This window comes from Cheilinus undulatus, linkage group 9 (genome assembly GCF_018320785.1).
Source record: "Cheilinus undulatus linkage group 9, ASM1832078v1, whole genome shotgun sequence".
Classification (NCBI taxonomy): domain Eukaryota; kingdom Metazoa; phylum Chordata; class Actinopteri; order Labriformes; family Labridae; genus Cheilinus; species Cheilinus undulatus.
Window position 1 is genome coordinate 51015895 of NC_054873.1, and position 15121 is coordinate 51031015.

At 43.8% G+C, this 15121-nt stretch overlaps 1 protein-coding gene across 2 annotated transcripts in view; it reads right to left on the reverse strand.

The window, feature by feature from the left end:
- Nucleotides 1-15121, reverse strand: part of btbd11b (BTB (POZ) domain containing 11b) — a 152379-nt gene that overhangs the window by 25433 nt on the left and 111825 nt on the right. For both annotated transcript variants that reach the window (XM_041796344.1, XM_041796343.1), the window contains exons 5-7: nucleotides 8928-9080; nucleotides 4913-5078; nucleotides 3792-3881 (exon numbers count right to left, since the gene is read on the reverse strand). In XM_041796344.1, coding sequence (XP_041652278.1) covers nucleotides 3792-3881; nucleotides 4913-5078; nucleotides 8928-9080 — 409 coding nt within the window. The remainder of the gene's footprint in view (nucleotides 1-3791; nucleotides 3882-4912; nucleotides 5079-8927; nucleotides 9081-15121) is intronic.

Below are 15121 nucleotides of genomic sequence, written 5' to 3' on the forward strand. Positions count from 1 at the left end.
TCTACAGCTGGCCTCTCTACAGCTGGCCTCTCTACAGCTAGCCTCTCTACAGCTGGCCTCCGTGCAGCTGGCCTCCGTGCAGCTGGCCTCTCTACAGCTGGCCTCTGTGCAGCTGGCCTCTCTACAGCTAGCCTCTCTACAGCTGGCCTCTCTGCAGCTAGCCTCTCTACAGCTGGTCTCTCTACAGCTAGCCTCTCTACAGCTGGTCTCTATACAGCTGGCCTCTCTACAGCTGGCCTCTCTGCATCTGGCCTCTCTGCAGCTGGCCTCTCTACAGCTGGCCTCTCTACAGCTGGCATCTGTGCAGCTGGCCTCTCTACAGCTGTCCTCTCTACAGCTGGTCTCTCTACAGCTAGCCTCTCTACAGCTAGCCTCTCTACAGCTGGCCTCCACGCAGCTGGCCTCTCTACAGCTAGCCTCTCTACAGCTGGCCTCTGCAGCTGGCCTCTGTGCAGCTGGCCTCTCTACAGCTAGCCTCTCTACAGCTGGCCTCTCTACAGCTGTCCTCTCTACAGCTTGCCCTTTCTGCAGCTGGCCTCTCTACAGCTGGCCTCTGTGCAGCTGGCCTCTCTACAGCTAGCCTCTCTACAGCTGGCCTCTCTACAGCTGGCCTCTGTGCAGCTGGCCTCTCTACAGCTAACCTCTGTGCAGCTGGCCTCTGTGCAGCTGGCCTCTCTACAACTAGCCTCTCTACAGCTGGCCTCTCTACAGCTGGCCTCTGTGCAGCTGGCCTCTCTACAGCTAGCCTCTCTACAGCTGGCCCATCACAGCTGGCCTCTGTGCAGCTGGCCTCTCTACAGCTAGCCTCTCTACAGCTGGGCTCTCTACAGCTAGCCTCTCTACAGCTGGCCTCTCTACAGCTGGCCTCTCTGCAGGTGGCCTCTCTACAGCTGGCCTCTCTACAGCTAGCCTCTCGACAGCTGGCCACTCGACAGCTGGCCTCTCTACAGCTAGCCTCTCTACAGCTGGCCTCCGTGCAGCTGGCCTCCGTGCAGCTGGCCTCTCTACAGCTGGCCTCTGTGCAGCTGGCCTCTCTACAGCTAGCCTCTCTACAGCTGGCCTCTCTGCAGCTAGCCTCTCTACAGCTGGTCTCTCTACAGCTAGCCTCTCTACAGTTGGTCTCTATACAGCTGGCCTCTCTACAGCTGGCCTCTCTGCATCTGGCCTCTCTACAGCTGGCCTCTCTACAGCTGGCCTCTCTACAGCTGGCATCTGTGCAGCTGGCCTCTCTACAGCTGGCCTCTCTACAGCTGGTCTGTCTACAGCTAGCCTCTCTACAGCTAGCCTCTCTACAGCTGGCCTCCACGCAGCTGGCCTCTCTACAGCTAGCCTCTCTACAGCTGGCCTCTGCAGCTGGCCTCTGTGCAGCTGGCCTCTCTACAGCTAGCCTGTCTACAGCTGGCCTCTCTACAGCTGTCCTCTCTACAGCTTGCCCTTTCTGCAGCTGGCCTCTCTACAGCTGGCCTCTGTGCAGCTGGCCTCTCTACAGCTAGCCTCTCTACAGCTGGCCTCTCTACAGCTGGCCTCTGTGCAGCTGGCCTCTCTACAGCTAGCCTCTCTACAGCTGGCCTCTCTACAGCTGGCCTCTGTGCAGCTGGCCTCTCTACAGCTAGCCTCTCTACAGCTGGGCTCTCTACAGCTAGCCTCTCTACAGCTGGCCTCTCTACAGCTGGCCTCTCTGCAGGTGGCCTCTCTACAGCTGGCCTCTCTACAGCTAGCCTCTCTACAGCTGGCCTCTCTACAGCTAGCCTCTCTACAGCTAGCCTCTCTACAGCTGGCCTCCGTGCAGCTGGCCTCCGTGCAGCTGGCCTCTCTACAGCTGGCCTCTGTGCAGCTGGCCTCTCTACAGCTAGCCTCTCTACAGCTGGCCTCTCTGCAGCTAGCCTCTCTACAGCTGGTCTCTCTACAGCTAGCCTCTCTACAGCTGGTCTCTATACAGCTGGCCTCTCTACAGCTGGCCTCTCTGCATCTGGCCTCTCTACAGCTGGCCTCTCTACAGCTGGCCTCTCTACAGCTGGCATCTGTGCAGCTGGCCTCTCTACAGCTGGCCTCTCTACAGCTGGTCTCTCTACAGCTAGCCTCTTTACAGCTAGCCTCTCTACAGCTGGCCTCCACGCAGCTGGCCTCTCTACAGCTAGCCTCTCTACAGCTGGCCTCTGCAGCTGGCCTCTGTGCAGCTGGCCTCTCTACAGCTAGCCTCTCTACAGCTGGCCTCTCTACAGCTGTCCTCTCTACAGCTGGCCCTTTCTGCAGCTGGCCTCTCTACAGCTGGCCTCTGTGCAGCTGGCCTCTGTGCAGCTGGCCTCTCTACAGCTAGCCTCTCTACAGCTGGCCTCTCTACAGCTGGCCTCTGTGCAGCTGGCCTCTCTACAGCTAGCCTCTCTACAGCTGGCCTCTCTACAGCTGGCCTCTGTGCAGCTGGCCTCTCTACAGCTAGCCTCTCTACAGCTGGGCTCTCTACAGCTAGCCTCTCTACAGCTGGCCTCTCTACAGCTGGCCTCTCTGCAGGTGGCCTCTCTACAGCTGGCCTCTCTACAGCTAGCCTCTCTACAGCTGGCCTCTCTACAGCTAGCGTCTCTACAGCTAGCCTCTCTACAGCTGGCCTCCGTGCAGCTGGCCTCCGTGCAGCTGGCCTCTCTACAGCTGGCCTCTCTGCAGCTGGCCTCTCTACAGCTAGCCTCTCTACAGCTGGCCTCTCTGCAGCTAGCCTCTCTACAGCTGGTCTCTCTACAGCTAGCCTCTCTACAGCTGGTCTCTATACAGCTGGCCTCTCTACAGCTTGCCTCTCTGCATCTGGCCTCTCTACAGCTGGCCTCTCTACAGCTGGCCTCTCTATCACATCTGAGCTAAATAAAGCGTGACACATGAGGCAGTTCTATGATCAAAGCACAAAGATCTTTGGCTCCCTGCTGTGGTAATAGCAGTATTTTTGTCTCTGATTAATTTGTTAAATATCTTCGTTGGTGTTATCTCCAGCGACCTTTAACCCTTTAGGGTGACTCAGGCAGCCATACGTGTCTAAAAGCTCATGTTTGAGCTGTTTATGACTATACCAGGTGTCCGAAGTGTGAAAACGAAGACACTCCTAATTCTTTAGCTTCTTCTGTCCTGACAGTAGTGAAATATTAAGGCTAAAACCCTTTTTTACAGCATGCTCTCCTATTAAAGGAGTTTCAAAGAGCTCGTCATGGTTTATAACATCAAATCACTCACATCACTGTGAGCCTGGATAAAATCATCATTATCTGGCAGCGCTTTGTGCTTTGATCATAAACGATGAGTGCATCAGCTTGGACGCGATGGCTGATGGGAGATGTAGTTGTTAGTGAGGATGGTGAAGCTCTGACTGAAGCGTCTCTGTGAAGTCGGCTGGAGTCAGACGACATCTTTGAAGACTAGTCAGGAAGTAGTTCGCTTTGGATCAGCTGATTTTGATTGTTTTACATAAAAAAATAATTACATTCTGTTTATTTAAAGTCCTGGTCTGCAGGGATGTTTTCTCTGACACGTCAGCGTCTCACCATCCTCGAGTTTAGCACCATGAGTGTGAGATGAAAGACAAGATGTTTGGTTTTCTCCTGGTTAATGCACTAAAACAGTCTTCAGAGGTTAAGAACACCATCATTCTCTAGGTTTTAAGAGCCTAAATGCTTGGAGATGTCTGGAGTGTTTGTCATTTTAAAACTCTACATCGATCCCTTTACACTTAAACATCCTTCTGTTTATCAGACAGGGTTAATCTGTCATTCAGTCATGTCTGATTCATGAAAACCCTCCTCATCCTCACTCACCTCACTGTTGATATCAGCTCCTGCATCCAGCAGCATCTGCACCATGGCCTCGTCTCCTCGGACGCAGGCGTACATCAGCGGCGTCATCCCCTAAACACCAACGGACACAGAACAAGACCAGTCACATCCTTCTAGGGGGACCGTGTGCTCCGGTTTGACCGCCAGACTCTGTGTCCAGACAAAATTCTGTAAAACACTACGATGTTTGCAGGACGGGGAATTTTAGACAGGCGTGTTTAGGGAACCAGAGCTTCAGTCTTTGGTCGGATTCACAGGCAGATAAAAATATTAGCATCCAAAACATCCGGCTGAAAAACACGCCAGGTGCCAAACAAGTGAACAGTAAATGATTTCATTTTTGTGTTACCTAAAGGATTTGTTGCAAGAATCCTTTAAAATAAACTCAGTAATTTTACAATGACCTACTTCCTGTGTGGTGCTGGGGTTGTTTATCTAGGTAACGTAGCACATGGCGATATTCACGTGATTGACATGGAGGTCATCAAACAAAGACTACTATAGCGGCTTATGGAACGACTACAGCCCACCTAGAGCTCTCACTAACTCGTCGGCCAGTCAGGAGGAAGTAAAAACATCTTTGAAAAGCTTTCAGTGTGTCTCTTTGCTCTTTATGTCATGAAGGAATGTAGTCCAGCTCTGAGAAACCTCGACTACAGCTAACTGAGCTAAACACCAGTAAATAAAGTTTTAAAAATGACATCTGAAGTTTCTGCTCTAAACTGTTGTCTTTGACAGCTCCTCTCCCGGCACCTTGAGGCTGATGAGAATATTATTGTGTTATTGATCAAATACTGAACGATCAATACGTCAGCAGAGCAGCAGACCAAGTCGGACAGGAACGAACACCAGACTGAGATTTCTGCTCCCATCAGCCCTGAGCTGCCGGAGGATTTCTGCGCTCTCCTCTGGTGGCGTCCTCTACTGTAGGCGTGAGCTGTGATGTAATGCGGAGCTGCAGAGCTGCAGAGCGAGCTTTGATATTCATGGCTGTGCGCTCACACTCGGCTCCCTGCTCAGAGGTGAAGGAGCAGCAGAGAGAACCTGGTGCATGTGTGCGTGCTTTCATGTGCATTATTGAGCGTGTCGACTGTGCCTCTGACCTGCTCGCTCATGCTGTTGATGCCATCAGGCCCCAGCAGGTTGACAGCCTGCTTCACCAGGTCCGTGCGCCCGCAGCTGAGCATGCGGAAGCCCAGGTCCTGCAGGAACTTCGCTTCGGTCGAGGAGGCGTCCAGTTTCCTCGAGGCGCAGAAGCAGTCATCCGTTCTGAAGGGCAGAGCACACCAAGCCTTTGTGAGCATGCTTCATGTTAGCTCCCAACACCCAACAATCTTCATCAGTTTCTGCAGAGAGCAGCAGACGCGGTGAGCTCTGGGGAGTTTCTGGACCAAGGATCATATTCCCTCATCTTTTAGCTGGATGGAGATAAAAACCTGGGGTTTATCAGATTTATTTACATGTTTGTTCAGTGAATGGTGTTAAAACTGCATATTTGTTGGCTTTATAGTAATGCAGGATTCATATCTGGACATTTTTAGCGGAGAAACCTGATGAATAAATACTGGGATGTTTGTCATCTTACTGGTTTGACTGCATACTCAGACCACTCTAAAAAACAGCAGTGAACTTCTGAGAAGTTAGTTTTAAAAGCTGAAAATTTATGAGGACCAACACTTTGAATTTTGGTATTATAAAGTCAAAAACAGCCGATAACATGCAGAAAATCAGACCAGATGAAGTCCTGATCAGGTTTGAATTTTTACAGGGACAGACCAATAAGAGGAGTAGGTTTAAGTCCAGAATCCTCACATCATCATCTCCACACCCTGAGGAGGACCCTGGAGAAAACACCTTATATGTCCCCTGTTTATTTGTTTATTTAACTTTTATGGTGGATAAATACGGCCTGAAAGGTGGACTACCTCCTTCACACTGTCTAAACCAGTGGCTCTGAACCTTGGGGTTGGGACCTCCTTGGGGGTCGCGAGAAACTGAGAGGGGGTCTCCAGATGCTTTAAAAAAAACTAAGGATGTTTTTTAGATAACGCTGTTGCCATTTTACACCAATTTGATTAAGTGTTAACCCTTTTTCATCACTTTTTAAGTTTTGCCACTTAAAACCCATTTTGTCCATTTTAAACCTTTTCCATCACTCCTTTCTGCCTGTCGTTGGCTCTGTTGACCCATTATTGCCTCTATCAACCACTTTTTCCAGCCTTTTGCCCATTTTAACCACAGTTAACCCATTTTTGCCTGTTTATATACATTTTTCATCCCATTCCATTTAATTTCCACCATTTTTAAAAGCAATTTCAGCCACTTCTGAATAATAATAATAATAATAATAATACATTTTATTTATAGGCGCCTTTCAAAACACCCAAGGACACCATACAAAACAGATAAAAACAAACCGTGAAAAAACAAGTTAAAAGGATGTAACAGTTAAAAAGAGGGGAGATCTACAGAGTGACAGTCAGGTTGAGTATACCTGTTTGAACAGGTGGGTTTTGAGGTGAGATTTAAAAACAGTCAATGTGGTGATGTTACGGATGGCCAGTGGGAGGGAGTTCCAGAGGCAGGGGGTAGAGCGGCTGACCCTCTGGACCCCATGGTGGTCATGCGTGCCGGAGGGATAGTGAGGCTGATGGAGGATGATGATCTGAATCCTCTTTTATCACTTTCTGTTTCTGTTATTGCTACTTTAACACATTTTTGGGTTATTTTTTGCCACTTTTAACCTATGTATGTTCTTTAAAAATCCAGTTTCACCACCTTTTCACATTTTTAGCCATTTATAACCAACTCTAGCATTTTTACCCCGTTTACATGATATTTTCAACAAGTGTTTTTCAATCTAAAGAAGGCTAAATGAATAAATAAAGATATTTGTGTCTTTGATAAGAGTGGTTATTATTCAGGTCAAATATAAAATATGGTTTTCACAGCTTAACTTCACATAGACCATGGTTTTTCTGACCTCCATGGGCCCCCAGTTTGACTGGATCCCAGAAACCTCCCCCTTTATCCCCCTTATGGACGGTCATGTCTGAACATGACTGTTCCAGAAGGTTCCTGGCTGTTCAACCACCTTCAGGTACAGTCATGGACGAAAGTATTGGCACCCCTGGAACTTTTCCAGAAAATACACCAGTTCTACCAGAAATTATTGCAATTACAAATGTTTTGGTTTACATGTGTTTATTTCCTTTATGTGCATTGGAACAACACAAAAAATCCGAAGAAAAAAGACAACATTGACATAATTTTACACAAAACTCAAAAAGTGGGCCGGACAAAATTGTTGGCACCCTCAACTTAATATTTGGTTTCACACCCTTGGAAAAAAAAAACTGAAACCAATCTCTTCCTATAACCATCAACAAGCTTCTTACTCCTCTCAGCTGGAATTTTGGACCACTCTTCTTCTCCAAACTGCTCCAGGTCTCTCAGATTTGAAGGGTGCTTCTTCAACAGCAGTTCTGAGATCTCTCCATAGGTGTTCAATGGGATTTAGATCTGGACTCATTGCTGGCCACTTCAGAACTCTCCAGCTTTGTCTCCAACCATTTCTTGGTGCTTTCTGAGGTATGTTTGGGGTCATTGTCCTGCTGGAACACCCATGACCTCTGACCCAGACCCAGCTTTCTGACACTAGGCCCTACATTGTGGCCCAAAATCTTTTGATAGTCTCCAGATTTCATGATTCCTTGCACACAGTCAAGGCACCCAGTGCCAGAGGCAGCAAAACAACCCAAAACATCCTTGAAGCTCCTCCATGTTTGACTGTAGGTACTGTGTTCTTTTCTTTGTAGGCCTCATTCTGTTTTCTGTAAACAGTAGAATGACGTGCTTTTCCAAAAAGCTCTACCTTAGTCTCATCTGTCCACTAAATGTTCTCCCAGAAGGATTGAGGCTTACTCAGGTACATTTTTGCAAACTCCAGTCTGGCTTTTTTCTGTCTCTTTGTCAGCAGTGGGGTTCTCCTGGGTCTCCTGCCATAGCGCTTCATCTCATTCAGATGACCACGTATGGTCCCAGCTGACACTTTTGCACCCTGAGTCTGCAGGACAGCCTGAATCTGTGTGGAAGTTGACTGAGGATGTTTATCCACCATTCCAACTATCCTGCGTTCATTCTTTTGTCAGTTTTTCTCTTCCATCCACGTCCAGGGAGATTAGCCACAGCTCCATGGTTATAAACTTCTTGATGATATTACACACAGTGGACAAAGGAATCTCAGGATCTCTGGAGATGGTCTTTAACCTTGAGATTGTTCATATTTTTCCACAGGTTTGCTTCTTAAGTCCTCAGACAGTTCTTGGCTCTTCTTCCTCTCCTCCATACTTGGTGTGACACACACAGACACACAACACAAAGGTTGAGTCAACTTTTAGACATTCTAACTGGCTTCAGGTGTGATTTCTAGATTGCAGCACCTGTTACTGCCACAGGTGAGTTTAAATGAGCATCACATGCTGGAAATAAAATGATTTACCCACAGTTTTAAAAGGGGGACAATCATTTTGTCCGGACCATTTTTTGAGTTTTGTGTAAAATTATGTCAATCTTGTCTTTTTATTGTCTACTTTTTTGTGTTGTTCCAATGCACATAAAGGAAATAAACATGTGTATGCTAAAAACATTTGTAATTGCAACAATTTCTGGGAGAAATGGTGTATTTTCTGGAAAAATTCCAGGGGTGCCAATACTTTCATCCATGACTGTTCAGTGGGGGTCCTCGGTCTCTAGCACCTTTATTTTGGGGGTCGCGGGCTGAAAAGGTTGAGAACCTCTGCTCTAAACTACAACAACACCAGCAATGTTTGAGGCTGTTCAAGATTTCTAAACTCTTACTGTGTAAATGTGTTTAAAATGATCAAATCTCCTCTGTTTTAATCAGAATAAATAAAAATGTCCCTCACTTCTGTTAGAGTTTAAACCAAGAGAGCGAAGTGTTAATTTCATAAAGGCGTTAGTAAAAGAGGGTAGAACTGCCCCTGTAATCTATACTTTATATTATTTAGATACCGTCTTACACGTGAAGAAGCATCAGACTGAAAAACTGTCCCTACACTCAGACGAAGAGGCTGCAGCACTCTCAGGGTCACCTACCGGAGCTGACGAGGCTCACAGTCCACCCCGGGCAGCAGCAGCCGGGCGGCCTGCCGGACGTCGTCGCTGTCCACGGAGAGGCTGCGTCTGTGCTCCGTGTGGACCACGGCCACGCGCACCCACTCCATCAGAGGAGGCAGCACCATGAACGGCCTGCAGGGGGAGACAGACGCACATGTGGTCACCATCAGGAGCTACAGCTGAACCCGAGTCCTCCTGCCAGGAACTGGCAGAGCAAATCCAGCTAATGCAGAACCAGCATATGATCTATTGCAGACCTGGGCCGGTGTGAGCGATGTTTGGGAACAGGATGAACTCTGCTAGAAGATGGAATCAGAAAGGAAGAGGCAGCAGACAAACGGAGGAACTTTGATAGGAGTAAATCTCCACAGAGAGAGATCAGAGATGTTAAAACAGTTTAATACAGTCAGAGAGGGACAGATGTGTCTCCTCCAGCCTTCCTCTAAACCCTGACTGTAATAATACTGACTGTAATAACACTGTAATAGCACTGACTGTAATAATACTGACTGTAATAACACTGTAATAGCACTGACTGTAATAATACTGACTGTAATAACACTGTAACAACACTGACTGTAACAACACTGACTGTAATAACACTGACTGTAACAACACTGACTGTAATAACACTGTAATAACACTGACTGTAATAACACTGTAATAATACTGACTGTAATAACACTGTAATAGCACTGACTGTAATTAATACTGACTGTAATAACACTGTAATAATACTGACTGTAATAACACTGTAATAGCACTGACTGTAATAATACTGACTGTAATAACACTGTAACAACACTGACTGTAACAACACTGACTGTAATAACACTGACTGTAACAACACTGACTGTAATAACACTGTAATAACACTGACTGTAATAACACTGTAATAATACTGACTGTAATAACACTGTAATAGCACTGACTGTAATAATACTGACTGTAATAACACTGTAATAATACTGACTGTAATAACACTGTAATAGCACTGACTGTAATAACACTGACTGTAATAACACTGTAATAATACTGACTGTAATAACACTGTAATAGCACTGACTGTAATAACACTGACTGTAATAACACTGTAATAATACTGACTGTAATAACACTGTAATAGCACTGACTGTAATTATACTGACTGTAATAACACTGTAATAATACTGACTGTAACAACACTGTAATAACACTGACTACAATAACACTGACTGTAATAACACTGACTGTAATAACACTGTAATAACACTGACTGTAATAACACTGACTGTAATAACACTGTAATAACACTGACTACAATAACACTGACTGTAATAACACTGACTGTAATAACACTGTAATAACACTGACTGTAATAACACTGACTGTAATAATACTGAATGTAATAACACTGACTACAATAACACGGACTGTAATAACACTGACTGCAATAACACTGTAATAACACTGACTGTAATAACACTGACTGTAATAACACTGTAATAACACTGACTGTAATAACCCTGACTGTAATAACACTGTAATAACACTGACTGTAATAACCCTGACTGTAATAACACTGTAATAACACTGACTGTAATAACACTGACTGTAATAACCCTGACTGTAATAACACTGTAATAACACTGACTGTAATAACCCTGACTGTAATAACACTGACTGTAATAACACTGTAATAACACTGACTGTAATAACCCTGACTGTAATAACACTGTAATAACACTGACTGTAATAACACTGACTGTAATAACCCTGACTGTAATAACACTGTAATAAAACTGACTGTAATAACACTGACTGTAATAACACTGACTGCAATAACACTGTAATAACACTGACTGTAATAACACTGACTGCAATGACACTGTAATAACACTGACTGTAATAACACTGTAATAACACTGACTGTAATAACACTGACTGTAATAATACTGAATGTAATAACACTGTAATAACACTGACTGTAATAACACTGACTGTAATAACACTGTAATGACACTGACTGTAATAACACTAACTGTAATAACACTGTAATAACACTGACTGTAATAACACTGACTGTAATAATACTGAATGTAATAACACTGTAATAACACTGACTGTAATAACACTGACTGTAATAACACTGTAATAACACTGACTGTAATAATACTGAATGTAATAACACTGACTGTAATAACACTGACTGTAATAACACTGTAATAACACTGACTGTAATAATACTGAATGTAATAACACTGACTGTAATAACACTGACTGTAATAACACTGTAATAACACTGACTGTAATAACACTGACTAATAATACTGAATGTAATAACAATGACTGTAGTAACACGGATTGTAATAATACCTGCTGTATTAATACTGACTGTAATAACACTGACTGTAATAACACTGTAATAACACTGACTGTAATAACACTGACTGTAATAACACTGTAATAACACTGACTGTAATAACACTGACTGTAATAACACTGTAATAACACTGTAATATTCTCCAACTGTACTGATGCTCAGCTGGTCTCACTGCAGAAGTCTAACATGTGCACTACAGAAGCATCCGGATGGTTTCTCTGTGCTCTATAATTCATTTCAACGCAGTCACACTCATGACATGGATCATATATCACTGCAGGGTCCACTGCTCTGATGCTGATCTATTTTTCATGAGCTTTTATGAACACGGCTGCTCTCTGGTTACTGCATGTTCACATAAACAGCTAAGATGAAACACTCGTTTAGAGACAGCCCTAAATAAGGATGCACATGTGTCGTTCACTGATCCACGCTCTCTTTTAAACATGAGTTAACCACATAAAGAACCAGCTGTCCACTGGATCTGTTCATTCTGTGATGGATGTGATCCGTCCTATTTTAACTCTTTAAACTCAGGAGAAAACAGCAGTTTAGGGGTGTCAAACTCAAGGCCTGGGGGCCAAATCCGGCCCATGGTGCAGTTCTACCCGGCCCACCAGATCATATCTTTATTAGAACTGGTCCACCTGCAGATTTACTCCAGTATAAAAATGCAAACTAAACCTGGACAATTTATAAAATCCCTGATGAGTCATAAAAATTAGAAAAAGGAAACAGTAAAAATAATTTGATAAAAAGTCAGGAACGTGGGAAAGAAATTCATGTTTTCAAATTATATTATATATTTTTAACTTTACATCTCACAGTTATGGCAAAAAGTGATGGTTTGAGTGATGGATGAGAGCGGACCTTTAGGAGACGTGATCGGACCAGTCAACAGTCAATAGTGCAGCTGTGGTGCCGGTTCATGGCAGATATAATAGCCTAAATAAATGAATAAATCATACTGGCCCAAAAGAGCGTGGGCACACCGGGAAATGCTCGGTATGCAGGATAGCGAGTCCATCCCTGCAGAGTTGTCTGAGTGTCTCCATTGTAAACAAATCCAGCATGGCGAGGGGGGCGGCTCTCTGCATTAGCGGTGTGCATGGCCAGCGAGTGGTGCGGGCTATATAAGACTCTACGAACTTCCTGTAACTCCATTTATGTTCACAGTAGGAGAAAATAACTTTAGTCTTATCTGACATGATCTGAAAGCTGAACCTGTTAGTCAAAAGTCTCTGACCTTTATCCATTTCTGCTCGCTTGTACCACATCACGATGGCGCCGCTTCCTGGTCTGGCAAACTACAGGATGGGTCGAGGGTCATACAGAACGTGCATGTGTTAATCATGCGACACAAAAAATTAGCGGCGTTAGAAGTAATTTGAGTTAACGCGATATTAACACGTTAACTTTGACAGCCCTAGTAATGTTACAGTGCAATTAATTTGCGATTAATCGCGAGTTAACTATGGACTTTGTGAGATTCATCGCGATTTAAAATTTTAATCTATTGACAGCCCTAGTTTTGACATTTTATTTCATATTTCATCCTTTTAGATTCATAATCTTAAATTTTAAATCTTATTTTGACCTTTTGGTCATGATTTTGACTTTTATCTCACATTTTGACCTTTCTCAACCCCTTACTTTCACTTTTGTCATTTTTTAACCTTAAAAACTCATGATTTTTAATTTTATTTCATATTTTGACATTTGAAACTCATGATTTAGAATTTATCTGTTTTTGACTTTTAAAATCAATGTTATTAGTGTTCTATCTCATATTTTTCCTTTTAAAAACATTATTTTGACTTAAAATAACATGTTTTTACCTTTTAAATTATAAAATTGACTTTTATTTCCTGTTTTGACCTTTTCAACTCCTAAATTTGACTTTTATCTAATCTTTTTTACCTTTTGAAATCACGATTTTTAATGTTATCTCAGTTTTTGACTTTTAAAGTTAATGGTATTAGTGTTCTATCTCATGTATTTGCCTTTTAAAAACATTATTTTGACTTTAAATGTCATGTTTTTTCCTTTTAGAATCATAATTCAAAATTTGTATTCCTATTTTGGCCTTTTAAAATCATGATTTTGAATTTTATATCAGATTTTGACTTTAAAATTAACAGTATTAGTGTTCAATTTCATATATTCACCTTTTAAAAACATTATTTTGACTTTAAATATCATATTTTTACCTTTTTAACTTACAAGTTTGACTTTTTATCTCAGATTTTGAGTTTCTAACCCATCATGTCCACCTTTCAATCCCAGAATCATTCATCATCAGTGCCCAGTTTTTGACCCTCATAGTTCATTTCTGGTGAAACTAAGGTTAGCTTTTTATGGTTAAATCTTGACCCTGTTAGGCCCTCAGGTTAGACCCAAGTTCAGAATCCGGCCCCTGCTGTGACTGAGTTTGACAGCCCTGATCTAAGGATGAACTTTCTTACTGACACCGCCCCTGTCAGACGTGACAAACAGAAAACCAAACACACAGTCACAGAGGTGATAGGTCAGTGTCTTTGGGAGTAAAGCAGGTGTCAGTTTGGTTTGTTGGACGGTGCAGGAGAAAGGGTTGATCACGTCAGAATTTAACCATCACATGTAAAGACGGTGGTTCTTTCACAAACTACAGGGATTAAAAGTGGAGAAAAGTCAGCGACAGCCTGACTTCTGTTTTAGAACGGCACCAACAGAGTCAGTGAAACCTGGACCATGATGGGCTGTTTCCTGATTCATGAGGAGAAACAAACAGACACTAACACGCTCTTATAGCTGAATAAACGAGTGCCTGACTGTCTCTAATCACTCCTGCTTCTTACCAATCAACTGAAATCTGGAGGAAACAGCAGCGTTATTTATAGACTCTCTAAAATAAAACCCTGGGTCTGCAGGACAGTTCTGTGTTCTTGGATGTAGATGTGTGAGATAAGGGTCTGCTTGTAGATTAATGATGTTCTCCTGCAGCCACATGTTATCCATATGCATGAGGAGACGTATGCAAGATGTTAAATCTGACCTTTGGTGCTGTACCCACAGCATGTTATAGATAGAAATACACACAATGAGCACTCTTAAATATAATATGCTAAACACATGCACAATCTCCATATGGCTGCAGGGATGGCGTATACTATGTTTAAACCAGCCTTATAGTAGTATAGAAGCACAGACTTCATTCTTTAGAGTGTTTACATCAGGATTTAAATGTTTAAACCAGCCTTGAACCCCGACGTGTTTATGTTTTAGAGACTCGTGAGAGAGGACGCAAGACACCTCTGACTGCTCTGAAGGAGCTTCAGCAGCTGAGACGTTAGATGGCCCAGGCAACATCCTGACTGTTCCATGGGGTCAGGAAGTGGGGCCCAGCCATCAGGAAAGAATGAAAGTTAGAACTCTAGAGCTCTAAGTGGACCTGAACGCTGCAGTTATCAGCACAACATTTCTACAGACTAGAGTACGATCCCTATACTTTACTAAACTGTGATTTTACCACAGTTTACCTGATCTACCTGGAGAGCAGGGGTCAATACTTCACATTACTCAGTCCTGCAGACCTCCTAGTGTGGTCTATCCAGATAAATGGAGTCTAGAGGAGTCTAGTCCTGAGCTAAGAGTCTAGCTGAGCTCCTGTAACATCTAAAAACCCTCATTTAGTCTCAAACAGTCTTTAATGTAAACCAGGGGTGTCAAACTCAAGGCCTGGGGGCCAAATCCGGCCTGTGGTGCAGTTATACCCGGCCCACCAGATCATATGATATTTTTATTAGAACTGGTCCACCAGTCTGAGGTCTGC